This window comes from Haemaphysalis longicornis, unplaced genomic scaffold (genome assembly GCF_048455015.1).
Source record: "Haemaphysalis longicornis isolate Haplotype H1 unplaced genomic scaffold, Haemaphysalis longicornis Haplotype H1 scaffold_12, whole genome shotgun sequence".
In the NCBI taxonomy this organism is placed as follows: Eukaryota; Metazoa; Arthropoda; class Arachnida; order Ixodida; family Ixodidae; genus Haemaphysalis; species Haemaphysalis longicornis.
Window position 1 is genome coordinate 118,258,597 of NW_027526225.1, and position 20,789 is coordinate 118,279,385.

Consider the following 20,789-nt stretch of genomic DNA (forward strand, 5'->3'; position numbering starts at 1 on the left):
TCCCCGAGGGGGAGAATGTGAAAGTGCGAATGCACGGTTGTCGGCCCGCTTGCGGCGCTTGCGCTCGGCCCCCGCAGCCCACCGCCTCGCCGCCTTCTCTTCCATCTCTTCCATCGGGTTTGTAGTATCACGTGTACACCATGGTTATCAAGCCGCTATAACGCCGCTGAGTCGCCAACGCACGCCGCTGACGACGTAGTTTGAATGCGTTAAAGATATAAGGCGCGTTACTGACAATATCAGCGTCGCGTCCGTGGCTTATTCGGTAGAGCGTCGGGCTGCGGCCCGCAAAGTCCTCGGATCGAAACCTGGCGCCGGATGCTGTTTCTTCTGAAAGAGCGCTGCGGACGCCGCCGACGCCGCCGCCGCCGACGCCGGCGGTGGATGGTTTGGGGTCGCTTATAAAGTGCATTCGCACTTTATAAGCGACCCCAAACCATCCACCGCCGGCGTCTCTTTTAGCGGGGAGGGCATTCCTGGTCTGGCAACCATGGTAGCTCCGCAAAAAAAAAATTTCCCGTCATTTTTTTGTGGGGCTACCATGGTTGCCAGACCAGGAATGCCCTCCCCGCTAAAAGAGCGGCTGCAGGTGGTCGCCAGTTTATGTTCATTTTTTTCGCAGATCTGTCAGTCCGCTCTTGGTACAAACCCCTGCGCGCTCGCGCCGCGGGCTCGCGCTGCGGACTGACAGATTCGCACCCGAGCCCGAGCCAGAGCACGCGGCGCGAGCGCGCAGGGGTTTGCACCCAGAGCGGACTGACAGATCTGCGAAAAAAAATGAACATAAACTGGCGACCACCTGCAGCCGCTCTTTTAGCGGGGAGGGCATTTTTGGTCTGGCAACCATGGCAGCTCCGCAAAAAAAAAAAAAAATCCCGCCATTTTTTTGTGGGGCTACCATGGTTGCCAGACCAGGAATGCCCTCCCCGCTAAAAGAGCGGCTGCAGGTGGTCGCCAGTTTATGTTCATTTTTTTCGCAGATCTGTCAGTCCGCTCTGGGTAGAAACCCCTGCGCGCTCGCACCGCGGGCTCGCGCTGCGGACTGACAGATCCGCACCCGGGCCCGAGCCAGAGCACGCGGCGCGAGCGCGCAGGGGTTTGTACCCAGAGCGGACTGACAGATCTGCGAAAAAAATGAACATAAACTGGCGACCACCTGCAGCCGCTCTTTTAGCGGGGAGGGCATTCCTGGTCTGGCAACCATGGTAGCCCCCCCCCCAAAAAAATAGCGGAAAAACTTTTTTAACTCAGCCCGCATGCAGTCTTTGCCTCAACGGGCGCTTTCTAACCATTCCGGCGGCGCCGAAAAGGGCAAGGAAGGCGCCAAGAGGCACGATTTGCGTCGCCGTTATCAGGAAAATCTTTTGCTGATAAGGGGGGTATTTTCAAGCATTCTTTAGCACAACTCTTCACTCGAAGGTGTAACCATGGTGTAACATTAGGCTGCGCGAAAAGGTGTAAACTTTGACTCCCTTGAGGGTGTACGTGCTGACTCTCTTTTGCAGGGCTATATCTACACCCTTTGAGGGAAAAAAGTTTCGCTGAAAAGACCGCCCTTATCAGCAAAAGATTTTCCTGATAACGACGACGCAAATCGTGCCTCTTAGCGCCTTTCTTGCGCCTTTTGGTGCCTTCAGAATGGTTAGACAACGCCCGTTTAGGCCAAAGATTTTCGGGACGCTCAAAATATACGCCCCTTCACATCCACAAGCCTGCGAATCTGTAATTAGCCACGCATTACCGAGTTTCGCGTAATTAATTAACGAAGACAGTAATTTAGAAATCCGCGGACCTTTCAGCAAACTTGCCGTGTTTTGACCATAGTGCACAATACTTCGGCTCGAAGGGTGAGAACTTTCATGTTATCGGGCAAATCTTTTGCTGATAAAGGGGGTCTTTTCAAGCGTTCTTTAGTTAAACTTTTCACTGGAACTGTGGAAGTATAAGCCCCGCAGAAGGATGTCAGTCCTTGCACCCGAGAGAGAAAGAGAGAGAGAGAAATATGTTTATTGGAGAGGTTTGCCTAGGAAAGTCAGAATTTGCTCCCTTGCGTGCAGCGTAATGTTAGACCTTTTGAGGGAAACGGTCACATCACGTGTGTAAGTTTTCTCTTCGACGTGAGTTTTCATGTGATCTTATTTATTCGTATTCAGAGATCTTAGTGAGTGAGGGTTTGTTCTAAAGCGTAGTTTCCCATCTAAATTCCCTTTTATATTCATATTTTTAATTTTTTCTTTTCAATTCTGTACATGCACGCCACTGTGCTCAAGCTGGCGTGGCCAGCGAGCTCAGGAGCCTTGATAGAGGCAGAAAATATTTAGAAAACTCTTTTATTTTCGCAATTGAAGCAAGGAGTATGAGTGATATGGCGAGATGCTACGACGTCATGTCTTGGCGGCGTGAAGGATTGCAAGCTTGTACAGAACACGGGCAGGCTTGGACGCGCTTCGGGTTTGGAGCTTCAAAGAGGTGTCCTGACTTGTCGAACAAGGCCAGCGTGCTGAAGCTAAGTGAATGCAACATCTGAAAAACAAAGAAGAACAAGAAGAAAAAGCCAAAGTTACACATATGCAGCAGTCAGGAACGGAAGCAGCTGCGGGCTGGCGACCCGGTCTATTACAGCTCCATAGTAGGGAAGGGAGCAGGCCGACAAGCATCCTTATGAAATTCTACGAGGTCGCAGCTTCGATTCCCGGCGGCGGCGGCCGCTTTTCTGATGGAGGCGAAAAGCAAAAACACCCGTGGGCACGAGATTTTGGCGCACGTTAAAAAAAATGGCAGCATCTCAACTCCGTGGATAATGGCGAGGGTGCGGAGTACGGGGACCGTGACATCCAAGTTGCACCCCGAGTGAAATCCGATTTGCGCCCCCACCGTCATTCGATTTTAGTCACTTTGCCTCCGCTTGCCGTGGTTTCGTATTCGGGGAAGCTCGTTGTCTTCGTAGACGTTAGCAGCAGCGTGACGCGTCTTACGTTCGTTTCCGTCCATGGCGGGAAGAGGGTATGGGATTTTCAGAACCCGCTTACATACGCGGTGCATCGCGGCGCCATCTCGTGTTTCCGCGTACCGCCATTTAGCGTAGTTCGATGCAGTCACTGTGTATTACAACTTGATCACAACCTGACTACACCGGTGCTTTTGCGCGTTTTCTCGTATGGACACCAGGCCATTCTTCCCTCGAGGGAAACGAGGCGGCACACGCCGCTACCCGCTCTCCGTCGACGGAAGAGGACCTTTCCGAACCCTCCATCTATCCCCCGGTCTCTCCCCGATACACTGAAATCTTGTATCATTATCACCAACTGCGGCTTCAATACCCTCCTCCTCACCCATCCCTCAGCACACAGGCGGCTCGCATTTGGCGTCGACTGCAGACCAACACATTCTACAGCACCACGATACTCCACTACATCTCTCCCTCCACTTACCCCTAACAACTGCCCTTCTTGCACCGTCCCAAACACTACCTCCACCTCGTGTGGGAACGCCCCTACGCGCCAAACCCCCTCCCTTCCCCATCCCCTGAGCAGTAGGAGCGCGAGCTGGCCAGCTCACGGTGCGAGGACCAAGAACGCCTCATCACTCGCGCCCAAGCAGCTGCGCTAGCTCGCGGCTATCTAGACTGAGAAAGCCACCCACTTTTATGCTCAATCAATGTTTTCCAATCGAATCCAATCTCGTTGCTAGATTATGTTAGTGCCTGTTTTCGAGTGTTTTGGAGTGCTCTTGTACTCTTTTAGATAGTTTCCGCACAGATTTTCACTAAATGGTGGTGTGCGCACGGATTGACGCGAACGGACATTGGGAGGTCCTAAGGTACTCCGCACCCTTACAGGCGAGGGAGTAAGCCGTTTTGGTCTCGGGTACTAACTCACGGTCGTAGCTCAATGGATAAGACGACTGACACTACCTCTGTCTGGTGTACCAACACAGGCTCGAATCCTGCCGGTGCCTGTGTGATCTTTTTGCGATTTTAAATGTTACGCGCACGGAAGCGGACGGACATTCAGAGGTCCTAAGGTGCTCCGCACCTAAAAAACGCGCCTCGTCGCCTGCGTTGAGTCGGCGCGCTAAGCGATACAATCAATCAAGCTTTACAGCGCAGGGTATACAGAGCAACACTTCGCCTTCCAGCCAATACGCTTACTCTCAACTGGCACCGTTAACACGATCCCCCAGCCCCTCAAAGAACACTGCCTTAGCCAACTTGCTTGTCTATCGCCAACCCCCTAAGGTTCGTTCCTCCTGCATTAACTGAACCTCACTGCTACACTTCGACAATTCTCATATGGATGACTTTTGAAATGCACGCTGGCTTTCTCTCATGCTACCTGCCTGCAATAAAGGCTGCATTTAAAACTTTCACATTTTAGCTGAATGTAGTGCAAAGCAGTGCAGGGATAGGAACAATTTTTCCAGTTTTTCAGCTCCATTGTAATTTGCTTTTATTTTAGCTTTATCTAAATGCTTCATCCGCACCAGCTAGTTCGTCAGCGAGAACCCTGAAAGATAAGTGTGGCGGAGTTCAGTGTCACAAAAATTGAAGTGCCCACAGCTGAAAAAATGCTGTAAACATCTGCACAATGAGTCACTTTACTGTTGCAAACGAGTTCCTTATGCAACAAATCAATGCTGGCAAACCATCCATTCTGCCACTCTTACTAGCACGAATAGTTTCTCCTCCTGATAGCAAGCTAAACGGTGATGTCCTTGCCTATCATGTTTCAGTTTGGCTGGGTGCGACTTCACCTAATGCAGGTTGCTTGGTTTGGAGCCCAAGAAGTGGCTTCAAACTGAACATGTAAAATAATTTGTGGAAATTTTTTGCTACACTGCAGCAAACGTGTCCACAAGAGGCCACAAATGTCTTGCTAGAAGATTGAACTTGCCAATTTCAAGCCCTACACAACAGTGAAAGCTGGGCTAGTTGGTATACTGGATAGTTTAAAAGGTGCACAAGGCATGATGGACAGACAGAAAGAACACAAACAAGCGCTTATTGGGGTTCTTTCTGTCTGTCCCTCGTTTCTTGCATGCTTTCGCACTATTCAAGCCCTAACCAATTTAAATCCCCCAAAATACCTGCCCGTATTGATAAGCAGAACATTGCAACATGCAATGAGCTCACATTAATGTTCTGCATTGAGACGTTCTGGATGAGCCAAACGTGACAAAATGTGACATCAGGATGGATGTGACAAGGGAATGTTTTCATAATCAATCTTGCTGCCAATCTGGTCTTTCCATTCCTCTGATTGTATGATGATGCCACGACAGTTGCTACGAGAGTTGGTGTTGCTACGAGAGTGATTGGAAAGTCACATCACAGTTTCTGCACGTTTTTAGTAGGACCAGAGCTAAGTGTTCGTCTGAGACGTGTGACAGAGAAGTCACGTTCCAGTCTTACCACTCATCCAACATAGCGGCGCAAGTTCCAATGACTGCGTGATCTATGTGATGACAACACTTTATGATGACAGTATGATCTTTGCTATAAATGCTGATGTGGAAGAAAAAATAGGAGCAAGGAATTTTGTCACCAATAGATTACCTGTTGATGGTTTCATCAGCTTCTTTTATCTTCTGCTTTGCCAAAGCTCGATGCCTTTTCGACTTTGCGTGTGCTGAAAAGAAGACAAAATCTCTGAGCATGGCGCACAGCCACTGTGAACTGCTGTGAAAATCTGATAACTAAAAAATGGATGATTTGTTTTGCTCAAATCAGTTCCTAAACAAGAAATTGCGACCTTCGGAGAGTCAACTTTCACTTTTTAGAAAGAGTACTGACACTAATGATTTCTAAAAGTTGACGTAGTTCACTACAGAAGATGCCCTGAAGGTATGGACCTTGATGAAATTTTAAACTGCCGTTATCGCTGCAGTTTTGAGGTTGAAAAATGAACAGAGGGATGTGTGACATATAGAATGCTCCAGCCAGTGAATTTGGGAGTGTTCTGTGCTTTCTTTCACGGCGACATGCATATGAGTTGAGAACACAGCTGAAAAGCTGGTGCACACTCAAAAATAAAAACTTTCCGTAAGGTGTTTGCCAGGTCTTTCGTCCCCTTTACTTGCAATGCTCCATGCAGTTTCATTAACTGAGCTGTGGAAGCGAGGTCTTTTTTAATCCCAGATCAAGGCTGGTGTCTTTCTTGGGCAACGGAATGTTGCGTATGAGATATAGAGCTTTCCGCACCTGCTCCAAAGCTCGCGGCAGCCGAAACCGAAACTGGTGACATGAATGCTGCTGTAATTTATTATTGGCGTCACTTAAGCCAGTTGTAATTTGTGCATTACAGTTTATGGGCTAGCAAAGACTCATATTTGAAGAACTAAAAAAAGGACAAATTTGCTTTCAGTATTTTTTTTTCAAACTATTTATCTGCATCCCTCAAAATCTAGCATGCTGCAAAAGCCCCTTAAGGGGGGACACTGGTCTTAAAACAACTTCTTTTAATTTTCAAGTTTGTGAAACTTGTCCGTCCTGCTGCTTTTCCCCCACTGATTTCGAATATGCCACTATTTTTTTCAATTGGTCAATTAGTTCCCAAGACAACCAGAGGTAATTAGTCATTTTTGGTCAAACAGAAAAAACAGTGTTGGTCATAAAACTGTAATCTTGATATTTTCCAATACTAGGAACCCTGGCGAATGCAATAATTGAAGCAGTTTTTTGATGCATCGCTTGGACCTTGTTTTACAGCTCATTAAACTTTGCTGGAACGAGTGGCAAGGAACCATTCTGAGTCCCCATTTCAAACACCGAAGTTCAATGAGCTGTAAAATAAGTTCCAAGCGATGCATCAAAAAACTGTTTCAATTATTGCGTTTGCCAGGGTTCCTAGTATTGGAAAATATCAAGATTACAGTTTTATGACCAACACTGTTGTGTCTGTTGTTGGACCAAAAATGGCTAATTACCTCTAGTTGTCTTGGGAACTAACTGACCAAATGAAAAAATAATGGCGTATTCGAAATCAGTGGGGAAAAAGCAGCAAGATGAACGTTTCACAAACTTGAAAATTAAAATAAGTTGTTTCAAGACCAGTGCCCCCTATTAAAGGGGCCAGCGTGGAGCTGTTTCACAAAGTTGTGCATAAAATGCTGGCAGGCAAGGCACACGCCGCGTAATTTCACAAAACAAGCAATCGGTCTTCACTTTCCTTGCCTGTCTTGTTCGTATCCTCTCAGACCTCCATTTTTTGGTGCCTTTAAATGGGCCATGCAGACAAAATACAGTGGAACCCCGCTGATACGTCCCCTGGACTTACGACGACCTGCTTCTTACGATGTATCACCGTGGTCCTGGCAAACTCCCCATAGAAACAATGCATTAGAAATCCCGTTGATATGACGCTCGTGTGCACATGGTCCGGACTCTGGAGGGGTTAAAGTGGCGTTTTCCCCATCTTTTACACCGCTTCGCCACCTCGTCTCGACCTTTCTTGATTCTTAATTACTGTTTGACGCTGCTTGATGTTCTAAGGTCGGCAGGCGGGCCAGACGACTTGATGAACAGGCGCAAGCAAGCAGGCGGGTACTCGCGAGCGGGAGTTTACCTTCGATGGCCACACGCGGCAGCCACACGCCAAAGCGCCACCGCGTGAAGTCAACGTTCAGGTGGCTGGTGGACTGAATTTGAAGCTCCTATGGTGCCGCCGCCAAACGCGAAACCACGTACAACGGAACACCCGCTTGCCTCACATGCTCGATCCAAGTTTCTTCCTTTATGATGCTCTCTCTCCCCCTCTCACTGCTCTCTTCTCATCAGTGTCTTTCAAAGCGGTGTCGCCACACCGCTCCTTTCTTTGCCGCTTTTTTTCCATCGCCGTCTCGTACTATCGTTCGTTTCGCTTGGTCTTGGAAGTTTCCCACTCGCCTTTTCCCTTCTCAATTTGCTCGATACGTCGGCCTTTATCTCGCGGGCGCGAGGCGCGAGGCGTGCGGATGGCGGGCATACTTGGACGCTTTGAGGGGGGAGGGGGAACAAAATAGGCATCTTTTTTAAAATGGGATTTTAGCTAAAGGCTCGCAAATATATAGCCATGCCTAATTTGCGTTTGCTTTTGTGGGCCTCAGCCAATCGCAGAGCTGGGCACATATGACATCATAGGCTCTGCTGCGGAAAATAAACTCGTCGGTCGCATTGCCATTCCCTTTTTCCCTAATTATATAGCTTATTTGATCGAGGTGTGCGTTAAAAGAGCTGTCAGTCTGATTCTAATGAGTTAATCTTTCGAATGAACCAAACTTGTGTTTTGCCTGCATGGCCCCTTTAAGCCCGTTTCGGCTATGCAGAACCAAGTGGCCAACATCAAGATTGTGCTACTCACTTTCCCCTCGTGACGCTGCCGATGAGCGAGACGTTGCAGTGTCACAGGTGTTGGCTGTTGTTGTTGCCGTCCAGCAGAGGGAGGGGATAATGGCTTGGCTCCTTGCCCTGTGACAGTTAGCAGCACAGCAGTCAACACCGATTGAGCACAACGGCCAAGTCAGCAGCTGAAATGACTAAAAATGGGTCAAGCCAACTCGGAAACCCTCCAATTTTACACGCCAGACATGTGACGGCAAAAACATTTCAGCATTTTTCTTTCAAGTTTGGCCCAACGCCCCTTCTAGTTGCCCTATTTTAAAGCCATCAGCTGAAAAATGCAGCATGTACAGCACGCATGGCACAAAGAAGACGTTTGCACACAGAGTAGATAGAGATAAATAAGAGAGAGAAAAATTTATTACACAGAGGGAGGAAAAAAGCTGGCATGCCAGTACTACTGCAAATGTTTGATGACGATTTTGTGCTTGCCCCTCTGTTGGCTGAACAAGTCAACTAATCAAATCTGAGCTTTCATCTCAGCAGGGCTTTGTGCACGAAAGGCGAGGACACACGGCAAGGATAATGGACATGGTCATACTTCCTCTCTGCGCTTGTCTTTTGTGCATCAACTCTTACCAAGGAGGGAAGGAGAGAGAGAGAGAGAGAGAGAGAGAGAGAGAGAGAGAGAGAGAGAGAGAGAGAGAGAGAGAGAGAGAGAGAGAGAGAGAGAGAGAGAGAGAGAGAGAGAGAGAGAGAGAGAGAGAGAGAGAGAGAGAGGAGAGAGAGAGAGAGAGAGAGAGAGAGAGAGAGAGAGGAGAGAGACCGCGGTGGCTTAGCGGCTAAGGCGTTGGGCCGCGGCAACCGCTTTTCTGATGGAGGCAAAAGTGAAATCATCTGTGTGTTCGAGATTTCAGTGCACATTAAAGATCCCCAGATGGTTAAAATTAATCTGAAGCCCTCCACTACGGCGCGTCTCATCACCCACGTTGCGTCGGCGCGTTAAACAGCACAATAAATCAATCAGATCAATTTTGTATTGCCCATCAGCGTATCTCAGTGCACACTGAATTCGAGCACTGTGGCATTTGCTGAGTGCAAACAAAGTATACCCCTGTGAACATGGGTGTCAGTGGGGGGGTGCAAAAAAGCCCCCCCCCCCCCCCCCCCTCCCCCATGCCCCACTGGCACCTGCCCCCTTGGCCTGCGACGCAACCAGTTTGCCCCCCTGAAGACAAAATTCTATCAGTGCCCATGCCTGTGACTCAAGTTGGCTTCTCCACTATCATACACGGCGCAAGGCCACTGAAGTGAAATAAAGAACGTCCCACACACCCTCGGTCGCAACTGTTGTTGGCATGACGATTACAACTACCCCGAGTCTACACTGACTGGGGCCATTGATATGACAACTGCCACTCTTTGATTTTGATTTTGGGGCTTCAATGTGCTGGAGCTATGTATGGGCTATGAGGCATATTATACCAGAGGGCTCCGGATTAACTTTGACACCCTGGGGATTGTCAGCATGCGTCCAAGTCTTGACACGTGGGCGTTTTGACTTTTCACCTCCACCTGATAAGCAGCCATCATGGCTGGATCGGACCTGAGACCTTCGACTGCACAGCACAATGCCTTTGCCACTCAGTCACCGCAGTGGGTCAACTATAGCTCACACACATGTGCCCAGCGCAGAGAGAGGAAGATATGGCGCTCTATTAAAGACTTGCAGGCCTCACCTTCACTTTACCAGCTTGGTTCCCGCTGTGCTGCAAGCTCACGCTGGCAACAGCGTTGTGTGCACAACTAGTGATTTTTACGCACGGTGAAAAGCCAAAACATCTGCATGTTAAGATTTTGCGCATGTAATTCCCGTTAAACAGGAGCCCGCCACTATGCGTGAGAAATCCTGAAGAGGAAACCTTTCCTTAAAGTACTGAGAGCCCTCCATTTCTTAACTGTCATTTTCCTCGGTGCTGTAAGCAACACCCCATTACTGGTTATGAGATGCATAAATGCACTGAATCCAGTCGTAAAATCAGGCTGTGCGATCAATAACCTCATAACAACCACAGCAGTTCGCGCCTATTGCTTACGGTGCCTGAAGTGTGTCACAAAGAGAAAAAAAGAGGCTTAGCCAACTCACTTCTCAAGAAACGCTGTGTGATCCACTTTTTCTGCTTTCTGGAATATCTCTTAGCCACTTGCTTCCACGAGCCACAACCCTGGAGAAATAAAAAAGCTCACTAGTGCATGCAGGCATTTTTCGTAGACCTCGGCAAACCTGCAATATGTTGGAAACTAAATTTGTTTGATGCAAATAGATGAGTGCCAAACAAGGCCCCAGGATGAGCTCATTATGTGTCATCCAACTTCCCACTGCCAGATTGCAAAAATACAGAGTATTCGCGCAAACACTTTCAAAAGCTCTTAAATAGTTTTGGAGCAAAAGAAAAAAAGCATATTCAGAGGGAAGCTGTGGCAGACATCAGTAACTGTGAGTGACACGCTCATTAGCTTGGTGGTTAACAAAACTTTATTAATTCAAAACTTAGTCATGTTTGAGAGCTATTAGCAAGAGAAAAATTGAAAATTTTTTTATTCTTTAAAGCTCTTACATGCAAAAAAATGTGTTTTTTCTTCCGCGTGAAACCGAAACTTGGCACATAACGAAAACAATGCAAGGTCCACTGGTAATGTGCTGCAATGACTGCAGTGGCCAATTCAAAATGTACGAGCTACTCTCATGTGCCACCAGCAGACGTTGCATTTGCACTTGACTTCTGGCGCTCTGTATGCATAGTTACAGCTTCATGTCTTGCTAGTTTTACACAAGCTAATGTCACAAGTAAAGGATCCTAATAAATAATATTTGTTGCGTACTTAACCAAAATGTCTTAAACTCGGTTAATTTAGTTCTACACAATTTGTTACCTCAAGCCTTCAGCCCTACTCTTTCTACTGCACCAGTAGTGATTCCATTGCCGCATGTGCCACAAGCAAGGAGTTGGGGATAGAGATTCCCAAAGGGAGCATTTTCAGTGCAGCTATGTACCTTCAGCAAATGCTTTTTGTCCCTTGGCGGATGCCTTTTCTTCACCGTCCATGTCGGTGGGATTCCTTGAAACCAATGGACTGGAAGATGCCCTTCATGTAGTCAGCGTCCCTGTGAGCCCAAAGAGAGAGTAACAAATTATAACCCCCCAAAGCAACAACAAGCGTTGAAAAGAAAATTGTGGCACAAGAGATGAAACAGGTACAAATGAAAATGTCCAGTAAAGCACGTTGTAGAGAATTTTGCTGCACTTGTTATTACGAAAAAAATAGCTTGCTCGTTTGGCACCTGCAAGAGCTTTTGTTTTTCACTGCCATCACTGCCATCCATTGCATTATTTCGCGCAAAGAATGCAATGAATGCAGTTTTTTAATGTTAACGTTTGGACACAAGGTTTTGCCGCAATAGACCTTCGTTAACACATTTCCAGCCATTGTTCCGTGTTGGCACTTAGGTCGTTTTTAGTTAACATAAGTTTCAATAATACATTTTTCTTCGGCAGTCAGTCGAAAAATGTATCAACAAGGTTCTGCTGTAGTATATGAGGATTGACAAGTGCATCTCTGTGGAGCTATCAATGGCCTATCTTTGCTCTCCCCAAGCATGAGCTCTTGCCAAATCTTGTACAACACATGTCAACCACGTTCGCTAGAATTGTCTCCACTGTTTTCTCCTGCACTTTCCAAGAGTGATTTTTTACGGGCAAAGCCCCTTAGTGGCTAGGGCTGTGGCGTCTCCCGTCGTCGTTGTAATTGTCATCTCATGTAGTCACCGTACTAAAGCACCGGGAAACTCGTTTACGCCTCACACTAGAACGTACCGGGTGCTAAAGAAACACCGGGACACCCGTTTGCACCTCGCGCTGGAGCGCTTCGTGCTTCAAAGACGTGAGACTTTTACAGCGAAGCTGTATACCTGCACCCCCCACTGGTTTCATCTCCGTTGGCAAAAACGCCAAGGCAATGTGATAAAGTGATCGGACAGCGTTTACGACTTTTTTCACTCTCCCTGCAAGGAAAAAAATGAAAGCCGGGGAGCTTACAAAGTCTGGTTGAGCCGGTGCTTGTAACTATCATGAAACTCCTCCATTTCTTCAATAAAGCCAGCGCTGATCATGTCATCCACATGGGATTCCAGCCGCTCGTCCGAACCTGCAATAATCGGTTTTTGCACACACTGCATGCTTCACCGCTATCCAGGTTTCACGTTAGCGGAGATGGCCTGGGATTTTTTTTTCTTACATCTGGCCCCTTGCTGCCTTGCCCTTGTTGCCTGATACTACTTGAACAGTGAAGAGCTTACTATCTAGCTGAAGTATATTACCCCTTGTTTTGCTACTGTTTCTTCCTCCAAGGATAAGGTTTCTTCCTCCAAGGATAAGGTAAACAAGGTAAGCTCAACTGACTGAAAAACCTTCTCTAATGTACACTACAAGAGGGCGATGAAGCTGCCCATGAGAATGCCGTGTGGCCACACAGCCCCCTAGAAAATGTGCAACTAGCTCACTCCTCTCTGGATCATCACAGTTGGTTGCACAAGGGATGAAAAAAGTCAGCAGTAACAGAATTCAAAGCAAGTGGTTTCGGGCTGTGAAAAAAATTGGGCTCATCTCCCCGCGAGGGGGACTCGAGTAAATGCGTCGCATAGGGGGTGGGTGTATTGCGTTAACGTTTAGTGTTTGGGGAGTTGGTGAAAGTGAATGCGTTGTATCAGCAGCTTCTTGACGTAGTTTGAATGAGTCAAGGATATAAGGCGCGTTCGTGGCCTCCCATTCTGTGTCGGCTTTGTGGCGCAGTGGGTAGAGCACCATGTACGTTCCGTTCTGCCCGCAGGGTCGAGGGATCGAAACCAGGCGCCGGATAGTATTTTTTTTTATATAATGTAGGGGGAGGGGTGCGGACTACGACTACGGACGTCAACGCAGGTGACATCGTGAGTTACTGAAATGCTCTGCATTTAAAAGAGTGAGAGAAGGAAGCGGGTGAAGTGGATTCGGTTTGTTGACACAGACCTGTCGCCCGTCTCTCCGCAGGAGCCCGATTCCCGCCAAAATGCCTCGCCTGTTGAAGCTTCTCGCTCAGTCTGAGATCGAGAAGTGTAAATGTTGAGCTTGAACTGTGGCTGGCTCAATGTTTTTGTGCTATTATTCCTTTCACACTGAGTTTGTCAACCAAACTTCCAGCGCACGTCAAAGTCACACTTTATCTACTACTCTTACCTGGTTTCCAAAGTTAATCAACTCGTACAATACCTTTTCCACTTAAGCACGGAAAGTTGAGCTATGCAGTTGGTTTGAAGATACTCAGTACATTGTACTAGCACAAGGGCAGAACACAAGAGGAAGAAAACCACAGAATGAATGCTAGAGTTCGTCCAGGACAGGACCAACGCTAGGACAGGACCAACTAGCGTTCGTCCTGCAGTTTTTGATCACCAAAACTCGACTGAATAAAACCATGACAACCTGATGAAATAAGTCCAATGCCTTACTGCTGTGCTAACCACTAGTACATCTTTAGCACCCGCCACGGTGGCTGAGTGGCTAAGGCGTTGCGCTGCTGAGCACGAGGTCTCGGGCTCAATTCCCGGCCCCGGTGGCCGCTTTTCCGATGGAGGCGAAAGGCAAGAACGCCCGTGTGTACGAGATTTCGGCGCACGTTAAAGATCCCCAGGTGGTCAAAATTAATCCGGAGCCCTCCAATACAGCGCGCCACATTGCCTGCGTTGCGTCGGCGCGTTAAACCCTTCAATAAATCAATCAATCAATCAATCAATAAATCAATCAATCAATCAAGTACATCTGTAGCATTAAGAGCCAGGTGTTCACATTTGAGTTAAGCTGCTTCTGAAGGGAGCCTGAAATGAATTTGTAGAACTTGTACCTGTGGTTGCACTGCACAGTTCGACTAAGCCAATCATCCATTTATTTTCTCAGTAGAAGAGTTTATTCGCAAAACTTGCAGACGCAGAAAGCACTAGCCCCCTTCATGGCTGCCTCACAGAACTACTGCAGTTACATTCTACATTTGCAACATGCGATTCTCAGAATTCCAATTTTCACCTGTCATAGTCAGCATCGACTTCCTGTTTCTCTACACAGTCTACAAGTTAAAAAAGCTCCCAATTTGTTGCAATCCGCCTTGCGGCGGCACAATTGTCGAGTCGCAGCCAATGTTGCAAGTCGGTTAGGAAGAGGGCGCAAGAAAAATGACACTTTTGAATTCGCCTTATGAATGAAACAGATCACGTAATTAGACCACACTCTGGACATGGTCCACACATCTAACACAGTAATGTGATAAAATGATCGGACAGCGTTCATGACTTTTATCACTCTGCCTACAAGGATAAAAAATAAAAGCTGGGCAGCTTACAGGCTGTGGTCGAGCCGGTGCTTGCTGTACTTCTCATGAAACTCCTCCATCTCCTCAATGATGCCAGTGCGGATATGTCATTCACACGGGAGTCCAGCCGCTCGTCCAAAACTGCAATAAGTTTTTGCACACTCCCCCCCAGACAGACAGGCGCTAGATATCTGTAGGACATAAATGGGCACACTTCTGCTTTCGACATGCTTCCCAGCGACGCTGGACGCATGACAAAAAAGAAAAAAAAAAATAGGAAAAGATTTTTGCAGGAGACGCAGTACTGTCATTTACATTAAAGTTTCAACAAGTTCTAACGGAAAGCTTGTTGGCCCGCGTCACCTCTCTCTTACACTTCAACAAGCAATCTTGCATGTGTACACATGTACTGTCAGCGTACAAGTCGAGACGTAAAAGGCATTGCAAACAAAGGCATTTGTAGCATCATGCGGTGGCTTGGCATCTAATATTTGCAGGAATGTACTAGCACTTTACAGCTCTAATGTTCTCCCCAAAACATGTTTTTGATGCCCAGTTATAAGACCCTAGCAATAGAAATTTCAGTAGCAACATGCTCCGAGTTTGGACTTTTGAAGACGAAAGCACGTACACATCTAGGTATGTAAAGAGGAGAATTTAGATGAGCGAAAAGCTGCACATGATCTGCCAGCCACAAATCTTCGGTGCTTAGCTTGAATAATGTTTTTTACACTTACCTCATAAAAAACACGGATTTTCCAGAGAAGGGACTTAATGAATGTAGTAGTTGGTGCCACCCACAACAACTGGCAACTTCTGACTTCTAAACAGGTTGTCAATCTGCAAAATGAGGAAAGAAAGCAGAGGGACGATTTATTCATGAACTTTCTGTCATCTCAAGGACCAAGAAAAGAGATTCAGCAATTTTAAACCGTGCCTTTGCAGGCCAGCATATTTTTGTTTTCTAGAAAGACAGGCCAAGACAAAAAAGAGGTCATTCTTTCTTCCTTGCTTTGGGCTGATGTATCATTCCCACTCATAGCTTCACGTAGCAACCATTTAAGAACATCGTCTGCTCATTCTGATGTTTTGACTGTAAATGTCAGTAAGACCTTGCAACCTTTACATTTTTTTGAGAATTTGGCAGAAGGTGCATAATATTGGCCATTAAAAATCTGACAAACTATAGCCGCCAAATTTGTTGTCTGAGTAAAACTCACAGTAAGTTCCACTTAAGGGTGGAATCTCGCATACACGCGGCACTCAACACTTTGAGCGTTCTCTACCCGCAATGGCGGGAGAATCAACATCACTTGGACCCACCGTGGTCTTTCGAGAGTTTGGAGTGTCACCTCGCCATCCCAGGCATTTGCTCGAAGAGATTTACACCAGTGGCTGAAGCAAGAATGTTAGCGCTTGAGCACTCGGAACGGTTGTACGGAGATTGGGTTCACGTGTTTACGGATGCATCTGTCAACCGAGAATTAAACACCAGCGCAACGGCCTTTGTGATTCCCGGCATAAACGTTTCCTAGACGGCATGCATTCACCATTTGACATCATCTACAATGGCGGAGTGTATAGAAATTGAGGCAGCCTTGAAAAAGATCAAATTGCTCCAGGTGCGGCCCGCGGTAATTCTTACGGATTAGCTCAGTGGCTAAGGTGTTGTGCTGCTGATCACGAGGTCGCGGGTTCAATTCCCGGCCGCGGCGGCCACTTTTCTGGTGGAGACGAAAAGCAAAAACGGCCGTGTGTACGAGATTTCGGAGCACGTTAAAGATCCCCAGGTGGTCAAAATTTATCCGGAGCCCTCCACTATGGCGCGCCTCATCGCCTGCATTGCGTTGGCGCATTAAACCCTACAATCTATCTAATCTATCTCCTCACGGACTCCAAGTCAGCCGTACAACTTTTGCAGCTTGGATTTCCTGCAGATGAAACTTGTCAACGCTCCCTACGTCTCCTTCAGGAGCTAAATGAAAGCGGGATTAGCGTTTGCTTCCAGTGGGTTCCTTCCCATGTCGGAGTGCTTGGAAACGAAGCCGCGGACAAGTTGGCCTTTGAAGCGACATCTTGTACTCGTTTTGTGAAAGTGGCTCTAGATGAACGGCGAATTGTAAAGACCATCATTAAAGAACACTTCAGCTCTCTTTGGCAACCACAACACCAACCTTGTGTTACCAAAGGAATGAAGAGGACAGAGGCATCCGTACTGTTCCGCATCCGGACCAACTCAGCGTGGACACGGGCGTGGCTTCATAAGCTGAACCTTGTCTCCTCACCTCTATGCGCAACGTGTTGCGCAACAGGTGGTATCCGATATTTTCTTATGGACTGCCGAGAGCATGCAACGGAGAGGTTAGCTTTGTTTAAGGAACTTCGAAGGAGGGCCAGTCCGCATGACTTTTTGGATGATGTCATTTTTCCTGTAGGAGAGACATTTTGCACCTGATCCCCTGGTTTTTAAGTGACACACGCCGCAGTGACTCGTGGTGATTTCCCGCACATAGCGGCAAGAAGGTGTTGATCGGGGGAGCAACTGCCGGCATATCACGCAAGGCTAGATCCACCCGTTAATAAACATCACCACCACCACCACCACCATCACAGTGAGCGAAAAACTGAGTACTTTTAACAGCCTTAAGTTGTGCGCCTTAGCCACTAAGGACACCTAGTATTGTAAACTGCACACTTGTTAAAGAGGTAGTGGCTGAAAGGGTGTCCCTAAAGGTGCATCCTTTTTATTTTGATCCGCTTATCACTGGTGGGCAACACTAGCAACAAAACAAAAAGTGCACCAAATAACAAACTTAATTAATGCAGAAGGCTAACTGATGGCATCAGTTACTGTAACAATAGAAACCAAGCAAGGATAAATTGACTTCTTGTGGCAGGAGGGTGGGGCACTCATTCCCTAATCGGCACAGCCTTCCTAGATTGCCTCAAGTCCCGGGAACACACCTATCACCCAAACAGTTCACCAACTCCCTTAATAAGCCATCATTGAAGGAACCATCATTGAAGAAACCCATTGAAGGAGCCCATTGAAGCAACTTCTTTACATGGGCTTTGCATCACAATGTTGTTCACAAGTCCAACTTTGAGTAGCGAGTTCTGGCAGCACACGAGGATGCCCGCATAAACTATGACAATGTCCTGGCAGTCGAGGACGGAAACAACAAACAACCAAAGCTGCTTTTAATGCCGAACTCCTGAAAATTAGACACAGAGCGGGCTGTGCAGTTAGCTAAGGCGCAACAAATGCTCTGTAACGAGCCAAATATTGGTTGCACTGCGTTTCAGAAAATTGTTATCATTTAGCGCTCGAGTTATGCACACGTCAGTCAGACACTTGCTTTGGGATAACCTTGACAATCCAATAGCCGATCACAGCAGGTTTTTAAGAGTCATGTCTTGCACCTTTGTGGAAGGTGTTAAGTTGTTTGCATATGCACCACCTAGAGGACCTTTAACTTGTTTCAAGACCAGTGTGGAGGCCTGTAAGCAGTGTTCCAGCCAAAGCGTTTCTGGTAATACTGCTTGCCGTAACTTTAACGAATGAAGGACACGTGAGTTGGGTAGGCACTTTATTCTGCTGTTTTAGGCAGCCCATACCCCTCCCTCACCCCCACGCCCTATTTCCACTTTTTAACAAAATTTTTCTGCGTCAGTATAAAAATGAGTATTCATGACTGCCTGCAGGGCAACACTGCGGAAGGTATTGTCAGACTGACCATTTATTACGGCTCCTTAACAATCACATCCTATCTGTTTGCTCACTGTACAAAGTTGCGAAAGGCGCGTACGTTAATTCCTGTTGCTACCGCTGCTCACTGCATCGTATCGTACAAAATGAGCTCCAGGAGCAGACGACACGGTCGCTACTGAAACGCATAGACTTCGCGCTTCACAAAAAGAGAAAAGAGTTCCTTACGATTCCAAGAGCCTTGTTTTGGAGGTCGGCCCGGTGTAGTTCACAAGAGGATTCAAGAAACCGAGGAGGTGGTGAGGGGGTCGCTTGTCTTTCCGCTTGTGTAACATTGTTCGTGATGATGTCGAGTGACCTGTACACCTAGTCAGAAGTATTTAACAAGCAGAACAAGTGAAACAAGCTTACCAGTTGTTTCACGAACGAAAAGCAACAGGCCAGCAGAGGGTAGAACGGAACTAAACTGAGAAAGTAGAAACAGTTACGCCTTCTTACCTACATCAAACCTGCACTGATTATTTCGCCATTAAACCTTGAAGCTATTTCTATTGCCAGTTTAGATTTTTCAGTTCCAGTTGGGCCCAAAACTACGACGAAAGGAAGGTTTCGATTGCATCGCAACTAGCAACGCTGTAGGCGGCGCCGGCGCTAACCTTACCTGCCTTACCGGCGCCTTCTTGAAACATGTCTTGAAACATGGAGGAAAAAAAAGCTTAGGAGAGGCCCCCAGCTATCCCCGCGCATTGGCAAAAGTGTGGAGGAAGTCACGTGTTTTCGGCGGCCATTTGAAGTCGCTTAGCAACGGCGTCCTAGCAACAGCCCGCCCGCCGTTCGCCAGTCATGGAGGAAAGCTATCTCTATGGAGGAAAGGCAGCGCCTGCCTTGTCGTCCGATTGCGAAGATTGCTGCTTCGCTTTGCTGCGCTGTGGTCTTGCGGAACTCGAAAAGGATGCTGCGAGTTGCGACAGCTGCGCCGATGTGAATATGTCATTTAATTTCTACTTGCAAGTGCACCTTGTACCGCGTCAAGCTTTTGCTCCGGTCGCGATCACGACGCGCCTATTGAAGTGCAGATATCGTGAACGCGCCGTCCCGTCGTACGCGCGGACACCCGTCAGGTAGATTTTCGGGAAGTGATACACAGGGTGCAGTACGTAGGCGACTTGCAACCGAACGATTCGCAACTCATTTTTTCGGTTATCGCCGCTGCATGTGGTTTGCTAGGCCGGCAATGCGGGGCAGTGCCTTTGCAATTGTTACAAGGGAGATTCCCAGTTGATATAATTCCATCGTCCTATTACCTTAGTAGGTGTCCGTCTGTTGACTGGAAGAGTGCTGGATCTGGAATCTGGATCTTTTTGTGGTCTCGCTCTGGATTTCGCTTTTCAACGCTTCATACTGCGAGGTTAGGGTATGAACGTTTTCAACTGATATCACCTTGAATTTATTGACACTGAGACAAGTTGAAACTTGGCGAAAAAAAGTTTATTGACGCCACCCACCCTCTCATTTTTTTACTCAATAAAACGTTTTGCCTCCTCCTCCTCCTCCTCCTTCGCAAAAAATTCTATGCACGCGAACAACGGTAAAAACATTCCACAATTTTTTAGCGTGAAATCTGCATGCAGTACTGCTTACATATATATATATAGAACGGCCGTTTAATTGACTAGTCGTCTCTGGGATTGCCAGTGAAACTGCAACGCAAACTTGGGCACTTTCCAGTCCGGTAGCCGCACGGCGTTCGCCCACTGTTTGCGGCGTTCTCCATCGCTTGGGAACCTATAAACGGCGGCGATTGCAAACAAAGGATGAATGCACACCAATGTACAGCAATACTTTTCAGCGGAATGATGCACTAACCGGTGGAAAGTGACGCCCAATTCCTTGGGTACCGATCGCGACTTGCAGCCTGGCACCGAGCATTGCGGCATTGTTAGAGCGAGCCGCTTCGCAAACCTGCTGCGGCCACACTGAAGACGTGTAACAGTGTAACCACGCGTTTAGGTTCACGGTCACGCGCTGCAAAACGGCCTTCTACCTGCCTATCAGCTGATTTCCGCCGGCTCGGCGCTGGCAGATGCAGACGACAAGAGAGGCGATACAGGACGGAGGAGGCGGAGAAGGTGCACCGAGAGAGAAGGCAAAAAGAGTCCGCCAATGGCATGGAGGGCCAATCATAGAGTTAATACTACTGACTTTCAAGACATGGAGGAAAGAAAAGCTTAGGAGACTTTAACTCTATGCTTGAAAGGACCGGCTGGATTGCTTTGGCTTTCAACTTTTCTAAAGAAGCGGCGCACATGGTAGCCAGGATTTTTGCTACTGGCGCTAAGTTTCAGTCTCTGTTTTATATGGCTGGAA

General features: G+C 47.5%; 1 protein-coding gene and 1 long non-coding RNA gene across 17 annotated transcripts; one reads left to right on the forward strand and one right to left on the reverse strand.

The window, feature by feature from the left end:
• Positions 1-2,314: 2,314 nt before the first annotated feature.
• LOC144163374 (tRNA dimethylallyltransferase-like) lies at positions 2,315-19,121 on the reverse strand. Of its 16 annotated transcripts, none has more exons than XM_077694346.1 (11): positions 18,921-19,117; positions 18,651-18,788; positions 16,930-17,050; positions 15,451-15,553; positions 14,744-14,854; positions 12,412-12,520; positions 11,370-11,480; positions 10,461-10,539; positions 8,337-8,443; positions 5,555-5,627; positions 2,315-2,523 (listed from the first exon to the last, which is right to left on the reverse strand). In XM_077694346.1, exons 5-7 carry the CDS (start codon positions 14,778-14,780, stop codon positions 11,411-11,413), a joined length of 216 nt encoding a protein of 71 aa, XP_077550472.1. In that variant the 5' UTR covers positions 14,781-14,854; positions 15,451-15,553; positions 16,930-17,050; positions 18,651-18,788; positions 18,921-19,117; the 3' UTR covers positions 2,315-2,523; positions 5,555-5,627; positions 8,337-8,443; positions 10,461-10,539; positions 11,370-11,410. The 16 variants fall into 16 exon arrangements, 12 of the variants coding, with proteins under 12 accessions (XP_077550472.1, XP_077550469.1, XP_077550464.1 ...); XM_077694343.1 differs by having other exon boundaries at positions 14,744-14,874; XM_077694338.1 differs by having other exon boundaries at positions 14,744-14,904.
• On the forward strand, positions 14,428-14,962 carry LOC144163375 (uncharacterized). Its single transcript, XR_013320899.1, has 2 exons — positions 14,428-14,553; positions 14,746-14,962. It is a non-coding gene; the product is annotated as an uncharacterized LOC144163375 (long non-coding RNA).
• Positions 19,122-20,789: the final 1,668 nt, after the last annotated feature.